Raw genomic sequence first — 20,312 nt, 5'->3', positions numbered from 1 at the left:
CCTGGAGAGGATAAAGAGCTGGTCCAGTGTTCCGCGACCAGGACGAAAACCGCATTGTTCCTCCTGTATCCGAGGTTCGACTAGCAGACGAACTCTCCTTTCCAGCACCCTGGCATAGACTTTCCCAGGGAGGCTGAGGAGTGTGATCCCCTTGTAGTCGCAACACACCCTCCGGTTCCCCTTCTTAAAGATGGGGACCACCACCCCGGTCTGCCAGTCCACAGGTACTGCCCCTGATCTCCACGCAACATTGCTGAGGCGTGTCAACCAGGACAGCCCTACAACGTCCAGAGCCTTCAGGAACTCGGGGCGGACCTCATCAACACCAGGGGCTCTGCCACCAAGGAGTTGTTTAACTGCCTCAGTGACCTCGCCCCCGGAAATTGGCGGGTCATTCCCCTCATCCCCAGACTCTGCTTCCTCCTCGGAAGACGTGTCAGTGGGATTAAGGAGGTCCTCGAAGTATTCCTTCCACCGCCTGACAATTTTCTCAGTCGACGTCAGCAGCGCTCCGCCAGCACTATACACAGTGCAGGTAGAGCACCGCTTTCCCCTCCTGAGACGCCTGACGGTTTGCCAGAATCTCTTCGAGGCAGTCCGAAAGTCTTTTTCCATGGCCTCTCCGAACTCCTCCCACACCCGAGTTTTTGCTTCAGCCACTGCCCGAGCCGCATTCCGCTTGGCCTGTCGATACCTGTCGGCTGCCTCCGGAGTCCCACAGGCTAACCAAGCCCGATAGGACTCCTTCTTCAGCCTGGTGGCTCCCTTCACCTCTGGTGTCCACCATTTGGTTCGGGGATTACCACCGCGGCAGGCACCAACCACCTTGCGGCCGCAGCTCAATGCAGCAGCTTCGGCAATGGAGACGCTGAACATGGTCCATTCGGACTCAATGTCCCCAGTCTCCCTCGGAATGCTGTTGAAGCTCTGCCGGAGGTGTGCGTTGAAGATCTCGCGGACTGGGGCCTCTGCTAGACGTTCCCAGCACACCCTCACTACGCGTTTAGGTGCACCAGGTTTGTCCAGCGTCCTCCCCCGCCACCTGATCCAACTCACCACCAGGTGGTGATCAGTTGACAGCTCAGCCCCTCTCTTTACCCGAGTGTCCAGAACATAAGGTCGCAGGTCTGCTGATACGATTACAAAATCGATCATCGACCTACGGCCTAGAGCGTCCTGGTGCCACGTGCACTTATGGACACTCTTATGTTCGAACAGGGTGTTTGTTATGGCCAAACTGTGATTAGCACAGAAGTCCAATAACAAAGCACCGCTCGGGTTCAGATCAGGGAGGCCGTTCCTCCCAATCACACCCCTCCAGGTCTCGCTGTCGTTACCCACGTGAGCATTGAAGTCTCCCAGCAGGACAACAGAGTCTCCAGGTGGAGCACCCTCCAGCACCCCCCCCCCATGGACTAAGGCCCGGCCACCAGACGCTCGCCCTCGGGCACCCTCCCCGGGCCTGGCTCCAGGGCCCCGGTAACCCTATCCCGGGCAGGGTAAACTGTTCCCTCGGTGTCCTTTTCATAAGGGTCTTCTGAATCGCTCTTTGTCTGGTCCCTCACCCAGGGCCAATTTGCCATGGGAGACCCTACCAGGGGGCAAAAGCCCCCAGACAACATAGCCCCTGGGATCCCTGGGACACACAAACCCCTCCACCACGATAAGGTAGCGATTCAAGGAGGAGCTTTTTTCACCACAGATATATTAATGCTGTTGTACCTGTGTATTAGTAAAGTGTCAGTGTCAGCTTCTTGTGCTCAGTGTCGGTTGTGTTTTGTGTCACTGAATAGTCAGTTCTAGTTGTCATGAACATATTGTATTTTCTTTTCAGCCAACCTTAAAATTCTCAGATGCAGAAGATTTGACGACCACTGAAACATGCCAAAATTCATGTGAAGAGTCTGCTGAAAACAACAGTGGTAGGGCAGCTTTACTTAAGTAGGGATGACCCTCGTGCAATACATTTTACTTTAACATGTACAATATTTTACATATCCTAAATGTATGAAATATTAGGAAGCCCCCTCTGAAACAAACTAATAAAAATGTATTTGGTCTCATTAATTTGAATCAGAATTAAAGCTGATGGTATTTTGTACATTGCACGAGACAATATCACTGATATTGTAAATGGCACTGTGGTAACTGTGTGTAGGCTTTGTCCCCATGGCCACTGAGAGCCGACTGGCTCCTGTGCCTGGCCCTGTTCCCCACAGCTATCCAGTCAATCAGGAACTCCAGCTCCCAGAGGCCTTCACTTCCACCGCCACACACTTCACCCCCATCATCCTGACCAGTGAAGGAGGTTTAGAGGGGGGGGACCAGCATTTTTCAAATGACACTGAAGGGTAGGAATACAAAAGTGATATTACGGCTTTACATTATATTAAACAACAATGATCAATCTATTTGTAAAACAAAGGTTTCAGAACCATTTTTGTAAATACACTAATGTGCTTTTTTTTCTGAGCGTTAGATGGGAGGCTGGTTAGCCTAGCTTAGCACAAAGGCTAAAATCAGAAGAAAAACAGCTAGGGTGGTTCTCTTTAAAGATAAAGGCCTAAAATTGGGCCGTACTAGCAAACACTTTTTAAAGCAATCAAATCATTTTGATAGTATAAACCAAAATGTCAAAACCACAAGCTGTAATTTCACGTTGACCTTCTTATTACGTATAGTTACTTGTTGTCATTGTCATGGTCATAAGAATGTTTGTAAATGATCTGGCAATGAAAATAAAAGTCACTTGTTGATCACTTGACACACCAGCTCTGGTTTTGGGAGCTTGGATCACATAAAAGCAGAAAAATTTCTGAGGCACTCTGTTGATTAGAAATATAAAAATATTGCAGCTATGTAAATGGTTGAATTTACAGTTTTGTCGTCTTTCAATTGTTTTGTTTTTTTGGTTTTTTTTTTAGATGGGGACCTGGTCTGTGACCACTTGCAGGCCGTTGCCATCTGTAAAGCAATATTGTTGCAATATAAGATGGTGACAAGACAGCAATAGCATGCAGTCAGTCAACACATTGCTCTATGTATTAAACAAACATATACATTTTCTGTTGGTATTAGTGTCTTACAGGCACATATATAAAAATATATCAACAAATGGTAACATTTCACTTCTCTAAATCTTGGTAAGCCAGTGAATGAAAATATTTTCCATGAATGCTGAGACAGTTTGGTAAAGTATATAGCTATGATCCATCAAAAAGTAAACAAAAAAAACATTTACAATAAATGTTATGCACCTAATACCTATGAGAAATGATTTGATTGACTGTCTATTTTACAGGACTATGGATGGATTCACCAAAAGCAGGGATCAAATTGTGAAAAGCAGCCTCGATTTCACTCCACCCTCTGAGTACCAACTTCCTCCACAAACTGAACCCAATCTCCGTACTCAGGAGAAAACTACATCTTTTACAACTTCTAGCAGCAAGATGCTGGTCGACTCCCCTTCTGCTCTCCCTGATATATCTTATCTCGAAGTCTCTGTTTCTCTGCCATTATCCACTAACCTCAATGGTTGTGGTATTTTCAATAATTACCTCTTTCGGCAGAACCCCACAACAGGGCATCTTTCTCTAGTGCCTGTGCAGGTCAAGGCTCCCGAGTCTGTCCTCGGGTTGGATATAAATCTCTCCTTGGTCCCTCAGCCTTTGCAGGGGCTAATCACAGAGAGCACTGATGGTTCGTTTATTGACTGTCTTAATGTGCCTGTTAGGCCTGGACCACAGGAGTATGAACCACCATCATCACATTTTAGTGGAAGCTCAGTCATTTCCGACTCCTGCATGGAGCACAGTGTGCTTGGAGCATACAAGGTCCAAACAAATCCAAGAACACAAGGTGAGAACCAGTCTGCTCGAACATCCAGCTCCCCAGATGTCCACCCTGCCTTAAAGGAGGTGATCGATCTGTTGAAGGGGGAGTTTTCCCTTGATGGATATTTGGACAATGGGCATGAGGACATTGCCATGGGTATGTATCTACAGATAGTTATATTTATATCTGTGGGTAGGCATTGGATTTCATAAGAATTTAAAGGATTCCGATTCCATAATTGATATTACTTTTTGGTTTGATTCCTTATCGATTCATGTTGAGTTCTCATTGGCTCCGCTTTGAGAGTCACGACCATATCTAAGTAGTATTAGTATTTTTGCATCTTAGAGGTATTTCTCCTATTTGCTGCGATCAGTGTTGGGGTCATTATTCCAAAAAAGTAGCCTAACGTTTTGAACATATTACACAGAACACTTTTCTTAAAAGTAACACACTACGTTACTTAATTACTCCCAAGGGAAAGTCGTTATACTACTCGTTACATTACTTTTACGTTTCTTTCTTCGGTTTGTTGCCTGTTGAAGTTCAGGGTCTGGTTATGACTGAGTATTAGGGCCACATTAAGAAAAAAAATATTGTTAATCGTTTTGAGAATAGAACTTAGAACTTAGAACTTTTTTATTGTCAATGTACATTTTCTTGCACACTGAAATTTGGAAGCAATACCACAAAGGTGTGAAAGTAAAGAAAACAATATACAAGAAAGAAGAAGAACAGACAATATAAGAACACCATGTCGAAATTTCGCAATTAAAGTCAAAAAGAGAAAAAGAGAAAAAAAAAAGTCAAAATGTGGAGATTGCCATTGTTGTTTCACGACAAACTGCCACCTTTGCTATACCCTTTAGAAAATGCCTTGTGTAGATGAGTTAGTGAAACAAATCTATCAGCCGTCTTGTGATATAACATACATCCTCTTTATTTATACGTGCATTATGCTGCTAATGCAACTTCAGTTCAGCTCTTTGCAAGCCCCTGTATAGACAGCATGCTAATGCTAAGCAATAAAAATAAAAGTAATGTCTAGATCCACGCTGCAGACTGTTTGTAGCTCAAGTGCAAGTGGAAATGATAAGCGGGATTGATACGCAAGCAGACAAACAATTCCAATGAATTGGACTACTGTGATCAATTGCTCTACAGAACCCAGGTCTGGAGACTCATCCTTATCCGTGGATAGTATAGTCAATCCAAAACAGATTGCAAAAGTAAGGATTATACAGCAGGGAGAAACATTGAAGTAGCTAATGGAAAAATATAATAGTACACGGTCTGGCTTCTCCACCGTATGTGCAAACTTTGTAAGATTAATGCAATCATAATCATAACATTAGCAGTTGAATTATATCAATAAATAATAGAAGAATATATACAGTGCTTTATTAACAGCTAATTAACAGTCAAACAACACCCAGCTTAATTTGACAGGGTAAAATCCATTCTTTGGTAGTCCACTCATAATAACATAAAAACCTCAACTGATTTAAATTTGGTAGATCTCTTCTTCAGAGTTTTCTCTTTGTGCACACTGGGACTTTTCCCAGCATTGCTATTACTTCTTCACTCTATGGAAGTCCCCTTCTGATCACTTTGAGTAAGTCAAACTATAACCCAGAGACCAAATGCAAGTTTGTTCCATGCCAACACAGCACTCCAGTCCCAAAGGGTGCTTCATCGAGTCAGGAATGCGACCGGAAGCATGCATGTTCTGTTTTGCTTTTGCATTTTGTGATCACACAGTGTACAATGTTCCTACATTTACTTGGCAAACATGTAACACTGTTGCTTCCTTTACTTGCCTATATTCTGGGAATACTAGATACACTATTTGGACAGAAGTATTGGGCCACATCTTTGAATTCAGGGGCTTTTTGCCACAGTTATGTAAAAATCAAGCATGTAGCCATGCAGTCGGCCTATACGTACATCTATGAAAGAATTAGTCATTCTGAGGAGTACACTGAATTCTGCTGTTATAGGATGCCACTATTACAATTATTATTGCAAAGTGGAATGGCAAGTCAACCAGAAAGCACCACATAAAGTTACAGAGTGGGGGGGTCGCCAATTGCTGAGGGGAATAGTGCATAAAAACGCTACGCTAACTCAATAACTGTAGAGTTCTAGACCTCCTCTGGCATTACCATCAACACAAAAGCTGTGTGCCAGGAACTTCATGACATAGATTTCTATGGCTGCAGTTCCTGTAGTTGTAATGTGGAGGTGGCCCACTACTTTTGCCCATATAGGGTAGACTTCAGTGTTATAAGGAATAGATGCCCCGAAGTCTAAGATTGTAATGTTCTATTAATGCCAGTTTGCATTTTTATTGCACTGATTTTCTTTTTCAGACATATTCATTTGAAAATCTGCTTTTCATTTTCCGAGGGGAGTTCATCTTCTCTTTGAGGGACCTCCAATACCAGGCGTTTGCCAGCATCGTGAAGGAGAGATTCACTGATCTCTACTGGGAAGATGACTTACTGGGTGTATTGCATTGCTTGGTAAACTGCAGCACTTCCACACTGTAAGCATTTTTTTCCTCATATCGTTTATCTTTTTAAACAGTGGTTTTGGTTCGGGGTTTTTTTTTTTTGTTTGCTTGTTTTTTCTTGTAAAGACAGTGCCTGTTGTTTAAGCTAATGAAGTGAGGCATAAATAAACTAATATTAACTCCTTATATAAAGGCTTTTAAATGCTCTAATAACAACACAGTATTATTAATTGATGTTGCTTAGAAATAAAACAGTCACCTTGAGATCATTTGACTAGTGTAATATGAATAAACATGGTTTCTGAATGTTATCTTGCAGATTATTCATACAGATACAGATAATACAGATAATATTGCATATCATGATTTTATTTTGATGTAGTTTAATTTGAAGACATCACCTTGGCCTCTGGTAAACTCTTATAGGCATGTTTTCCAAAGTTTTAAATTAGGACCATTATGGAAATAACTGGCAAAATACAGACCCTATTAATTGATTTATAATAGACAGATAGATTTCTAATTTAAGATAAAGCCATGTGGCAGGAGAATGGAGGTAGCTTATTTACATGTGCAACGGTGCAGAGTACAAAGATGTTGGAATAAGTTATGGGATGGAGTGCTGATTAACGATGACATCTTCTCCTCTGCACGCTTTCACATTCAAAGCCAACATTAAAAAGAAACAAACCTTCTTTTGCAAACCTCGCCAACCACATTAGCAGCTCCTATGGTAATAGCTATGCGGTAAGTTTTTCGGTACAAGTGCTATGTCAACACATTTAAAGCTCTTTCTGCATTGTTACTGATATACTGACAATTAGCCTTGGGCATTGGGTAGACTTAAGTGTATGGATGAATGCATGCATGTATTTAAACATAAGAAAGAGACGAGCACGGAGGCGAGCCTGTCACTTCTTTCAGACGTCTTTTCATCCAGGCGTTGCTCATGCTCTTGTGCTCAGGGCAATATGACAGACCCTTTAATCTGCTCTGGTAGAGACGACACAGCTTTGTAGAGAGATAGACATGTTTTTCCTCTGGCTGTGGGCTCGTTCACAGGGCTCAGCTGTGAAGGGTTTCTCCACTGTTCCTCCACTGCTTCAGTTTCTCTGAAGGGATTGAGGGACTTGATGAAGACACGCTTCATTCTAACCCTGACAAGGACTGCAGTGGTCTGTTTTGGCACAGTATTAATTGTGCGGCTCAGTTGGTGTAATTTGCAAGTGCATAATGTTACTGATAAGCTCCAGGATGTTCAGTGGCTGCCTTGTTTCATTCTTTGCGAGTTTTCCATTGGAGCCAGTATTCTAGTACATTATTGATTAAAGTAGCAAATCCGTTGTGAAGTTGAGTGCTGTATGTGCTTTGCATTGTTGACTGTTTCAGTTATTATCATCACCATGTGTGTTTTCTCTGAATTGCCTATTACCTGCTTACTTGAATGCATGTCATTGGCAATATTCCCCCAGTTAGTGCTAATTATTATTTGCTTTGAACATGCTGTGTGTTTTCTGTGCCCCGTGCAGCAGCTCTAATGATCAGCCTCCATCAAAGGCTGTGAAAAGGGCAACCGTTACCCCATCCTCGATAGCCGCTGTCAGGAGAGGGAAGAGAGAAGTTTGCCTGAACAGCTGTCTCGATCTGAATGGAAACTTCCGCCCGTCCAGTCCTGTTGCTGGGGATTTTTGGGAAGAAACCAAGGCCCAGTCCTGTCATGCAGAAAATAGGACTGTACTCGAGGATGTCAGATTGAGTTCAGAGCAAAATCAGCACTGCATCAGTGAAGGTAGGAGAAAGATTTGGTTGTTGACCTCTATCTCTTTTTTATTGGAGAGTTCTCACAGTCGGTTATATTTTGGATCCGTTTCTGAAATGCATAGGCTGAACTGGATGAACAAGTCAAATAAAAGTGCTCCCTCTCAGGCTCTGAGCATCACCTGTTTGAGCCCGCAGACTGAGGTTTTCATCTTCAGCTGTGAGTGATTGAGCCAGCCATGATTTCCTTTGAGATACATTTAAATTCAGCATATAATCTGATTTTAAAAATGGCATGTGAGGAAGATGGGATTGTTTAAGTTACAAACCTGCTCCCATAAATAGATTAGGGATTAGGAGACATTACTGCTGCTTACAGGAAATGTTGCTTTTTCACTTGCTCAAGTACAAGTAAAATAAACTTGTAACTAAGTACTATGTGCAAGTGCTGCATTGTAACACAGTACAACAAGCGCAGTACTTTTTTTTTCTTCTTAACTAAGTAGATGAAGGGATTTGATATTCGTGCAGATTCTGTCCTGTTTTTAGATATCAAACTCCACCCTCTCTGTGATGTTTTGGTATATTTCTATCGCCTTGGCTGCTGACTGCAGTCATGAGGGCCATTGCCGGCTGTTGGATGCTGTTCTTAAGTTTGCGCCTCATTCAGAAGGGTCCAAGGCGTGCTAGCAAACTTGCAAAGGCTTTTTTCTTCTTCTCCCTTTTCTCTGAAACTCATTCCCGGTCAGTGACTTTCACACAAACACACACTTGGGTCTGTTTTTGTCATTACTGAAGTATGTTAGACATGGGCTGTCTTGATTACAGACAGGCTCTGAACAGATACTTGAAATTAAAAAAAAAGGATAGTGACTGAACTGTGAATTGGTTTAAGGGCATCTGTTAAACAGTAAGTGCATTGTGCAGCCACGAGAGGGTTAGCAACAAACACCCTCAGCGCCACCCTTGGATCTCTCCCTCTCTCTCTCTGTCTCTCTGTTTACTTCACAAATCCAGTTTGCCTTTTTTATACTCTCCATGTGATCCAATCCCTCTCTCTCTCTCTCTCTCTCTCTCTTCTGTCTTTATTTACAGTTCCAGGCGTGAACGCTGACAGTTCAGACTTGGGGGTCATGGAAGGAAGAGGTCATTCAGTGGGGGGCAGCGATGAAAGCCCCTCTGAAGCTGAGGTTCTATCAGAGAGAGAGGAAAGGCTTACAGGAGCCCACGATGAGCAGATGAGCCCAGACTGCTCCGAGGACATGGAGGACAGCGACTCCGTGGCGTCTGAGCGGCTTCTCTCCTCCGGTTTCAGAGCAGAGGGTCTTGGCCTCATTTCGAGCCCGGACTGGGCCTTGGCCTTCTTCGGCGAAGAGTGCTTTAGTCCCGATGTGATCCAGTATGCAGGGAATCTGGGACAGCACACAGGATCGCCATGTCTGGACGTAAAAGCACAGGTGGGTAAAGCTACGATGGCCACCGCCTCTGAATCATCCCTGACCTTAACCCTGAGCGTTTGAACGAACGGGAGATGCCATGATTTATTTATCACCTTTTCATGCCGCTTACATTAAATGTGTATGTATTAAATGTTATGCAATTTCAATGGATTATTCTATAAATTCATGTAAATGCAAATGTTTTATCGCTTTTTTAAGGCATTTGAAAAAAACTAATAAATACAGTCTTCTGTGCCCTGAGCCGAGATAAGTTATTTCCATCAAAATATCCTCGAAGTTAAAGTTTAAATCGTTTTGGTTGTGCTGCTTGAGGTTGAAATCGAGTGCTTCTCTGTTTCATTCAGCTCCTCACCTGGTCGAGTTTTTTGATTAAGCGTGGGACTTATTTTCCTATCTGTAATGAAGTGGGGCACGGTCAGGCTTTGGGGTAAATAGGACGAGAACATGTGGGGGACTTTAGGGTAATTGGCATATTATTCTCTCCAAACTGGATCTGAATATTAATATGTTGAACTTAGCCCCTCAGCAGAGAAAGTTATTATCATTTGCAAAAGAATATTAATGAATCATCCTTGTGTTTGAGCGCTTTGATGGCACCACTGCTCCTTCTGAAGGTTTGCGTGAAAGCTAATAAACGTACCTTAAGAGCTGCGATGCTGCGACTTCTTACTCAGTTCACTTCAAAAGAGCTGTTGCTTTCTGTTGCCACGGTGAAGAGAGGACAAAAAAAAAAACAAAACACTGGCCCATACACACTTAAAACGCCCGACGGCTTCTTTCAGCAGAAGGCATGTGGTGCAGTTTTAGGGCCTTTGTATGATTCTGTGTGATTTCCTTTGAACAGGAACTGCAGCAGCAGCTTGTAATTGAAACAAGGAATCTAAAGAAAACAAGAAATTTCTACCAGAAGTTGATTCAACAAGAGAGGAAAAACAAAGGTTGGGTGCTCGTTTTAACACGCCGCAGGAGTATGAAAATGGCAAAATGCTGTGTTTCTGATACAGCATGTAAAGACTGTGTGTGTGTATTGTACCTTTATTGTATTCCAAAGGTCCTGAGAGCAAGCCAATGCTCTTTAAACTCAAGTCACAGCTCGAGGAACTCAGGTCCAAAGTAGCCTTCTTGGATAGTGTGAAGAAATACCTCGAGGTACAGAAGCTTACCCAAAAATCTTATGCATCATACTTAACAACCCAGTTCTTGTAAGCTTGATAGAATTTCTTTCATTTCCACAGATTCTCAGTGTGGATCAGTGGGGTTTGGAGCTTTCGTTGCTCCCCGCTTTGGCTGTCTGTGAACTCGAGTCGTTGGACCTCGAGTCCTCAGAGGACATTTCAGTCTTGAGTTTTGGTACCAGCAAAGGGAAGAGCACTCTGCAGGCTGGATCTTCTCTGGGCCTCATGGCATACCTCTACGCCAGGTACATTTGATTGAGGGTCGATTTTCTTTTCTTTTCTTTTTTTCTAGTCAAGTTTTACAGTGCTGTGATCCAGGTCATAGGCTGAGTTATTTAACCTTCCGTCTGCTTTTTATGTGTCCAACAAAGGGATTTTACAGAGTCAAAAGAGTGTATTCACTTACAACGGGAAACTTAAGAATATATTTGATGTTTTATTGATGTGTTTTTTCTAAAATAAGGCCTTTATTACAGCTGGAATTTTTTATTTGCAGGGTATTTTTTCTCAGTAATGCTGACTAATTGTAAGGATGTCAGCATACTACACTTATATACTATATTGGCTGATAGGCAGCATACCTGCTAAACTTGAGGGCTTAAAAATTTGAACTAGGTACGAAACATTTGATCAAAAGGTGCAATTAGTTGAAACTGGAAGTGCAGTTTTTCTCTGATTTGCATTCTGGTTGGCTGTGAAGTCACGCTCCACAGTAATCAGCTGAGCTCACGTCCAGCCCTCAGCTGACGGCTCAGGTGATCCCCTTTTATTACCTCTAGGTGATATTATTGTAATTTATTATATTTTTGTTTGAGCCAATAAAGACTACACAAACTACAGCTTGTCCAAAAACTCAGAAGCCAGACTTTCCTCTATTTTAGCTTTGCTTCATTGGTTATTGGTTAATTGATTTGGGGATTTTTTTCTGTGAAATTTAAGGCCCTTTCTGGGCTCACACCAAGCTGTGTTTCAGCTCTCCTGACACCGTTTGCGCGTAACCTGAGGTCCTCAGCCGAAGCTCTTCTGGTCGTCCTGCAGTCTCAGCTGAGGTCCGAGAGCGATGGGGCTTCTTCTGTCAGGGCATGCGCGCTTTGAAGCGGTTTCCCTCCTTCCTGCATTTTTCGAGTTACCAGTTGTCTGATTGTTGTGACGATCATTTAAATGAGCGGCGTTATTGCACTGGGTGGGACATGTAACCGTATCGTCAGTGGAATTAACCTCAAACAGCATCAGCTGTAAGATCTACAATAGCTTCTTAGCTCGGTCAGATAGCATTTGCAGTGTTTCGTCCACCTTTTTGTCTTTCTGCTGTCTTCTCCTGTGCTTAAGAAACTTTTAAGGCTCTCAAACATCATCCTCCACACATCAAACTGTTTCCCCTTAGATCCCTCCAAGATTTTGGGGGCTTTATTGCCAGTAGTACAACTTACAGACAATTTTGGCATTTTTTTGTCCTCAACAATTGGCTCACAGATTTTAGCTTTTAATTTGCCTTAAAGTCAAAGTGCAGGTTCAGCTAAACACAGAGGGTCTTTATAAATTCCCATTTATCTGGCCGCTCACATGAGACCCACCACCACTGACAATGTTGTGATTTTAGTGACGTCACTGCTCCCTCACGTTGAAAGGAGTCGTTAAAGTAGCTTAGGGCACCTTGGAAGGATCTCTCCCTAAAATGCTTTGTGAAATTTACACATCTGTGTGGGAAAAGATCCAGATGTAGGACATGTAGGGTAACTCACATATAGCAGGAAGTTGCTTCAGAGTTCCTTCAACTTCACCTCTTGTATGTTATATTTGCCGGGTCTGGACGGTTTGCGAATGTTTTTATATTCCTTTCTGTATATTATGTATCTGTTCTACATATCGTGTTTCTTTTTTTTCTATATATCATGTTTCTAATAATGCCTTGTGTTGATTTCTAATTAGTGTCTCTATGATTGTTTTCATCACAGAAATGCAGCTGTGGAGGGCTACATCCAGCAGTTCCTGTATACGTATCGTTTCTTCTGCACTCCTGAGCAGTTACTGCAGTTCATAATGAATAAATTCATCTGTGCTGTAAGGTAAAGTACAACCAGCAGCTCAGGACGACAGAGGAACAGCTCTGAGCAGTGTGCAGTTCCAATTCTTCCAATAAATGACTAATCAAAATGTGGCACACGGTATGAAACACGTTACATGTGGGTTTTATTTCTTTTCCCATTTCAGGGAGGGACCTGATTTGTCAGGAGACAGTGAAAAGGTTTTCCATCGGAGTTTGCACTTGCTTCACTTCTGGATAACAGACTGCAGAACAGTGGACTTTGTGCCTAACTCCAGCCTCGTGGACGTGTTAGAAAAGTTCCTTAATACTGAGGTAGCCAGATATGTACACACTGTGTACAACGCCATTCCTTTGAATGAAAAATATTCTCAAATATTCTCCATTTAATGCTTCCACAGGTGATTCCTGTAGACAGCCAAGGGGAAGCCTTGCTTATTGGTCTTCACAGCCCGCTGAGTATGAGTGCAGCAAGCCATCTGACAGGGAGCCTAATCAGCTTTGACGAAGTCGATGACTCTGGGTGTTTGCATTCATCTACTGAGGATCTTGGGAAAAAGGTCAATATTTACATTCTTGTTGTTGAGCCAAATTTCATCTTGATCTATTTTCCAATAAGATCAGATCCCTTAACAAGAAGTCTTTATTGCCCTAAACATGGCTTCCCAGGTTTCTAAGCCTCTGTGTGAACTTTGCAGTGGAGGATCTCGCGAGTGGTGGAGCCCTCTGCATCCATGTCTAAAGAGAAGGCCTTCTCCATTGCTGTGGCTCTGCCCATGCCTTGTCACCGCTCCCTGATGGATGAGCTCTCCAGCACTTGCTTGCACAATGAAGAACGACTGCCCTTCAGCCAAAATGAGTACAGTGCACAGCACATAGCCCAACAGCTCACGCTCCTGCAGCAGGTAGCACACCATTTATGTGACTGGTACACCACCTAATGTTGTTATCATTTCAAGCCACTAGAGGGAGCCGTGTCTCTAAGAATTCACCAGCTTGTCACGTTGCATCTTGTATTTGTAACTCTTGTAATGCAGGAAATGTTCCAAGGATGCCATCCAGTTCATTTACTCAACTCCAGAATACAAGGAGTCAGGGACAAAGTCTCAACCCCGAACAAGTGAGTACAAAAGCTATAAAGCCTGCATTAGAGAGCCTCTGAAAGCCTCTGAAATAGCTTTCACAGCACCTTGGCAAACGATCAGAGGTCTCTGGCCCTCTATTATGAAAGGATTTTTAGGTGCAGAGCATTTGAATGTTTATGCACAATCACCCACAGCTGCTCAATTGTGCTGAGAAGTGTTGCCTGTGAAGGTCGCAGTGTATGATTAACATCATTTTCATACCCCATCAAACATTCAGTGACCTGTATAGAAAAACTGTTCAGCGTCCCCACTCACAGATTCACTTCATTTCTTTCTCTGCTGTTTCTTCCAGTCTTTATGCAGAGTGTATGTTCCATATACAAACACCTGTTTGTACTTCTTCTCTGCACAGTACATGAAATACTAAAATTATCATATATCTATTTAACCATATGCATACTGAAGATTTTACTTATAAAGTTTCCATCAACACCTAGGTCTGCTCTACATTCTACTTATTGGAAGGTTGGTAGTTCGCTAACTGGCTACTACAATCTTTGGCAAGAAACTGAACCGCAGCTTGCTCCTGATGAGTTCATCAGAGTGTGAATGTGTGGGAAGCACACAGACGTTGGACGAGGGAGTTGGCAGGTTAAAGACAATTTAGTTGTGATACTGAGCTCAAACTAAACTGCCTAATCTTCACTGGCTCATTTTCCAGAATACACCTTTAGGTAGGGCTGCTCGATTATGGCAAAAATGATAATCACGATTATTTTCACTGAAATTGAGATCTCGAATATTTGACGATATTTATTTAACCCTTACGACCTACTATAGAACCAAGTCCGCCAGAGCTTATATTATTTTTTACATGTTGTAGTGCCATTTGTGGGAGCATCTCAAGTTGCTATACAACTGTTATAGCCCATATTTTAATAATATGTATGCATTAAGTCCATAGTAAGTACATTAATTGCAAAAAAGTGCAATAAACTACAAAAAAATTGAAAATCATTTTTGTTTTTTTTTGCATATATTTCTACTTGGAGAAATTTAAGAGGTTTATCCCTCAAAACTTTAAATACAAAAAAGTTGCAAAAATAGTTTACACCAACAGGAAATTTATTTTGAGTGTCTTCATAGTTTTATTTTGGAGATACACCAATTTTTATATACTGCAGGAAAAACGAAAAAACAATCCTATGATGCAAATTTGCAAAGAAAACAGCAGGTGCATCAAAATAAACTATTTTAAGCAGTGCAATTCGAGCTCTAAGCATCCCAGAAACTATTCAGAAAAGTCAAACATGACCAGTATAGGCTTTTAAGGCCTACAAGTAAAAAACTACAACTTCCGCGAAAATGACGTCACTTCCGGTTTCGGCCAGGAAATTGCGGACATGCGATAGTTCGCGCTGACATCTGTTTCACTGTGGGAAGTGTTAAGAACAGCTGGTCGGATCGGCAAAGCGTGTTTCTGGAATATTATGTTTTTGTTCCTGCAAGCGCTTTTTATGCAGTTTTTGCAAAGCTTTATGTGGAAGGAAACCGTGACCGAGGACAAGCTGATGGCATCAGATGTAAGTACAACTCCTCCGGTTTCATATGCAAAACAAATTATTGTGCTAGCTTACGTGGTTCAGGTTCTACAGGGATTTAACAATAGTTAGGCAAAACGGAGCGTGCTGCTCTGACCGGCTTTAAAGGGTTAACAATGACTTTAAAAAATAATATAAAATAGTGTGCAACACCACTGAATTTTTTTTTTACCTCTCTTTTCAACCAACGGCAGTCACTCTCCTCTCCAAATAACTTCTGCTTAGCTTTCCGAGCTTCCCTCGGGTCCTCTTAATCAGCGGTCTCCAACCTTTTTTGCGCCACGGACCGTTTATGCCCCACAATATTTTCACGGACCGGTGTTGTGCCAAAAAGTGATTGTTTGCCAAAAAGCGATTGCTCATATTTAAAGTGCTATAAGTAACTTGTTGGGCTGTAATATGTTAAACATATGTCAAATGCATCCCTTATGGATGACATAAAGACACAAAAATAAAGTTCTATCTTATCTTATCTTAATCGGCTCAGTCATTTTTAATGATCGTTGAAAGTCCAGATCGTAATCGTGATTAAAATTCGATTCATTGAGCAGCCCTACCTTTAGGTCAACATATCCTCCAGTGTCAAAGGTCTTTGGATCCACCTTGGACAATACTTTACTGCACACAGTAGTGTTTCACTTTCAATCTGCTTCCACCCACACTTCTACAGCTTTTCCTTTTGCTTTAGGAAGAAGGGTAAATAAAAGATTAAATGACAGAAAATTTCCTGTTTTTCATATCTGCTATGGAATTTTTTTTACAGTCCATCCATGGCAAGAATTATTTTCTGCGAATTAACAAATTCTTCATTTTTATAAATACAACACACTTTGAGCAATGAGCTCCCGGGACATTTTCTGCAATTACACATTTACGACGGAAAAAACCTGTTTAGTTAAATGTTTTTACACTGACAGAAAGAGGAGTTTCACTGGTGTGGCCCACTTAATATCACAGTGGGCAGTATGTGGCCCACCATGAAAAATGAGTTTGACATCCCTGAACTAGACTCTGTGAAACAATTTAAATCACAACTCTAAACCCACCTGTAGCAATCATTTCTGTGGGCTCTCACAACACTTGACCTGAGCGTTCATCACAGTTAAACTTTGACTGAATGGTATGCATGTGGCTAGTTCTGCTTTTATAGTCGAACAGAATTTAAAGAAAGTCAAGATTTTAGATTTTAGTGAGTTTAAATTTGGCAGAAAAACGCTGTTACTGCTTTACAAAAGACACAAACAAAGAGGAGCTATGAATAACTGTGGGCTTCACTGTGTATCAAATGTAAATTGTGCAGTTATGTCTTGTAGTGTGTGGGTGGGACGACTCTTCAGGTGACATCTAGAAAAACATGAAAGGTCCAGGTGAATGCCAGATAAACAAAGTATAATATTTTCCACAAGTGGAAGTACCCATCACAGCTTCCCTGGAAAAATACAAAATTTGAAAATCTAAAGATGTTCTTTAATACATGGGATTTTTGGTGGGCGCTTACTTAGAGCCATAAAATCCAGTGAAGATTTTCCGACATCTCACGCTCTCCTAACAGAAATGTGTCGCAGCATATTCCACCAGCAGAGGGGAGCAGTGGGCTTGCACGTGAGGGGCCAGCTTCAGAGAGCTACCTTCAGCGGCTGCTCACGTACGCTGATAGTGTCACTAACTGGATCTCTGCTGAAATAGTCATCTGCGACTCTGTCAAGGTGAGAGGACTCATAACTCGGTGGGAGTTTATTCCCCGGTGAGAATAAAAGGGAGTGATCGCTGTCACAGCACGGGCTTTGATTTCTCACGTGAACTCTGGTGTCAGTCACAGGCTGAAAGTAGCTTCTTTATTTAACTGTTTAATAAGTCTCACAAAAAGCCGAGCAAACCAATGAGAATACATCTTGAGAACACACTAGATGTTCAGCTGTTTTAGGACTTATCCGTGCACTTTGGAGCATTTTTCACACCGTTATGACAAATACTCTGACTATTTAAAGAGCACTTAAACTATCTTTGCACTTCCTCACCTCAGCTTTACCTCATTCTTTCAGTTATTTGTGTTGCTTATGATTTCTATGACAAGGACAACAGCTTTCATTGCTTCCCAAAAAAGCAGCTCCTGGACAAATGTGGATTCACTCCTACTGATTTAAGCTGTCCTCATAAAGGAGCTTCAAGTGCAGCTCTCAGATGAACACTTTCCACACACGTTAAATAATTTTCACATTGATATCTTTTTCAAGAAAGCAGATGAGTAATAGATAAAACATAGTGTCCACAAAGCACTTTGACATGTAACATTTTTCATATATTGCCAGTGTACGTGTGTATTAATGCAGCCTGAGAGAGCTGCGTGATTTTAGCATTTTGCTTTGTCTGCCTTTTTTTGTTTTGTTTATTTTTGTTTCTCTTGCAATCTCTCCTCCCCTGCAGAAACAAGTTGCTCTGCTGACCAAGTATCTGTGGATAGGAAAGCACTGCTACGAATCGAGGAACTTTTCCACGGCCATGCAGGTCCTCGGAGGTCTGGAGAACGTGATTGTCAGGCAATTACCGGTAAGGCTCCGTGGCAATGCTTTCCTCCTCACACAAGTTTGTGCAATAACTTGCTGCCCCTCAAGCTAAATGTTTCCCTCTACTGCGAGAAGGTTTGGATGGTGTTTAATTCGTTTCACAAATAAAAAAATTCAAATTAATCTATTCAAATAAGATGTAGGAAGAACAAACACAGCGAGGAAGAATGTGCCCCCCACCCCCCCACTCTGAAAAGCAGTGATTAAAAAAAACAACAAAAAAAACAGAGTTGGGGAAAATAGGAGAAATTTCCATATATCCATCTGCAGGGAGGTGCCGTTCACTGAGTGTTGCTATATGGAAGCTGCTGTTTTGGTAATGATTAATAAAACTACTGTTGCCTTTGCCAACAGGCGTGGAAACATCTGTCGTCCAAGGTGTGTGAGATTCTGGAGGAGCTACGAGCTGTGCAGGTGTGTGCGTGTGTGTGTGTTTGAGCATGAGCACACACGGATGGTGTTTGTAACTGAAGGCTAGGATGGCCACATATTGTGAAACTGGGCTGCAGGGCAAACAAATCAATAGAAAAACAGCTTCGAGCTACTTTCCCGGGTGTCGTGTGCTTACAGCTGGTTCTCCTGCTCCAAGTTGCTCAAAAAAACCCAAAAAACCTGACACATTACACAAAATGAAACACTTGCCGACTTCTCTATTTTAGCTGTAATAGTTTGTAGGATAAATTGCGTGGCCTATTGACTATGAAATGTCCAAAGGGTTGACTTTTTTTTTCTTTTTAATCTTCCGAGGCTCTCGCTATCACCTCTGCACTGGACTCCATCAAGTATCTTTGACCTGATTTTCTCTGCCAGTAAGAGCGTATTTATTCACTGTGTGGATGTATTGCTTCCTAATCAGGTTTTTCTGAAGAGTGATGATCTGTGTCTTATGGGAGGTGAACATACAACAAAGAAGCCCACGCTGCCCTCAGCCCACATCCTGGCTATGCACGTGCAGCAGCTAGAGATCGGAGCTTTCACTCTCACCACCGGGGCTTACAAATGGACCAAACTGAGGTACGCTGTGTCTGATGTATGGTATAGTATTTATGGTACTATCTTGCTAGCCTGCTCACCTTTGGATTTTTATCGTAAATAATAAAAACAGTGTCGGATGTGAGGCATGACCACTGAATGCCCCCCTCCCCCCCACACGCACTCTACTTCTGTAGGTAGCCTGAGCTTCTTATATAATATTACGCAACAGTATATTTCTAACTAACAAGGCAGCATATTCAGGCTCTCTTGACAGGTACTTTCTTTAAAGATAGAACATGTTTTGGGGTCAAGAAAGAAGTCAAATGTAAAGTGTCAGATGTGACATATTTGCGATATTAATATCCCCATATGTCAGTGTAATCTCCTAAATTTTGCAATGCAAACGAAGGCAGAAAATTTTTAAGTGCAATTTAAAGATAAAAGACACGTTATTAAAGTTTGACCTTATTTAACCTTGAAGAAAACCTCTGAGGTCTGAAGTCATGTGATATGTAGAATCCCAACATACATAATTCCCTACTTGTCTACATGTTGTGTTACAAACAATGGCAGTAAAACAGATAGTTTTAAAAAGCTCTGCATAGCATTTCTATCACTTTGACTTTCTCAGCCTACTGACCTTGAAGGAGAGGTCAGAGGTCAAACACAATATCTTAAGTCTTCATGCAATACTTTCTATATGATGACAATACACACCACAGTGGTAAATGTCATAGTAGTTCTAAGTTATATGACTTTCTGTCCATCTTCGACCAATAGGGTGACCTCACTTTACACCACTACAAGGTTTTATCAGAAGTCATTCAAAACTTGTTGAGCTGTTGTGTTTAGAGACAGAATGAAACACGCGCTCACAGAAGCTGCCAAATAACATGAGCACCTTGGCGAAGGTAAAAATTAAAATAGTGGTGAGGTAACACTTGGCAAACACATTAAGTGAAAGTATGCTTTTGTTACTACTGATGATAAAACGTTCCTTCCGTCTCATTTCATAGATGCTAATATGGAGTAATATAAGAGCAAGCATGGCTAATTATGTGTACACACATTAGAAAAACACACATGCCAACACATTCTGAGCAGTCATCATGAGGACTGCTAACTAATGACTGCCAGTAACGAACGGCAAGTTGTGCCGGTCGAATATTTGTTGAAACGTGGAATCAAAGTGATGACAAGCAGCCAAAGTCCTACATGTGCATAATTCTCCTTATCAAGATCCCCACAAAAATATCACTAGGAATCATAAAGTGTTATTATACTGCATGCTGGAATTT

The 20,312-nt window shown here is 41.9% G+C and overlaps 1 protein-coding gene across 1 annotated transcript in view; it reads left to right on the top strand.

Annotated features, from left to right (window-relative positions):
• kndc1 (kinase non-catalytic C-lobe domain containing 1) overlaps window positions 1–20,312 on the top strand; it is a 51,163-nt gene that overhangs the window by 26,990 nt on the left and 3,861 nt on the right. Inside the window, exons 13-30 of the mRNA XM_085297563.1 lie at window positions 1,835–1,922; window positions 2,159–2,351; window positions 3,302–3,993; window positions 6,247–6,385; window positions 7,882–8,141; window positions 9,206–9,567; window positions 10,415–10,508; window positions 10,622–10,719; window positions 10,806–10,990; window positions 12,701–12,811; window positions 12,957–13,104; window positions 13,191–13,349; window positions 13,488–13,694; window positions 13,827–13,909; window positions 17,028–17,181; window positions 17,900–18,022; window positions 18,394–18,453; window positions 18,896–19,053. Of these exons, the coding sequence (XP_085153689.1) occupies window positions 1,835–1,922; window positions 2,159–2,351; window positions 3,302–3,993; window positions 6,247–6,385; window positions 7,882–8,141; window positions 9,206–9,567; window positions 10,415–10,508; window positions 10,622–10,719; window positions 10,806–10,990; window positions 12,701–12,811; window positions 12,957–13,104; window positions 13,191–13,349; window positions 13,488–13,694; window positions 13,827–13,909; window positions 17,028–17,181; window positions 17,900–18,022; window positions 18,394–18,453; window positions 18,896–19,053 (3,314 nt within the window). The remainder of the gene's footprint in view (window positions 1–1,834; window positions 1,923–2,158; window positions 2,352–3,301; window positions 3,994–6,246; window positions 6,386–7,881; window positions 8,142–9,205; window positions 9,568–10,414; window positions 10,509–10,621; window positions 10,720–10,805; window positions 10,991–12,700; window positions 12,812–12,956; window positions 13,105–13,190; window positions 13,350–13,487; window positions 13,695–13,826; window positions 13,910–17,027; window positions 17,182–17,899; window positions 18,023–18,393; window positions 18,454–18,895; window positions 19,054–20,312) is intronic.

The sequence above is a fragment of the Mchenga conophoros genome, linkage group LG13 (assembly GCF_057382185.1).
Source record: "Mchenga conophoros isolate Kocher_MC1m ecotype Shallow Benthic linkage group LG13, M_conophoros_male_GT1.1, whole genome shotgun sequence".
NCBI lineage: Eukaryota > Metazoa > Chordata > Actinopteri > Cichliformes > Cichlidae > Mchenga > Mchenga conophoros.
This window is presented reverse-complemented; position numbering and strand designations above follow the sequence as displayed.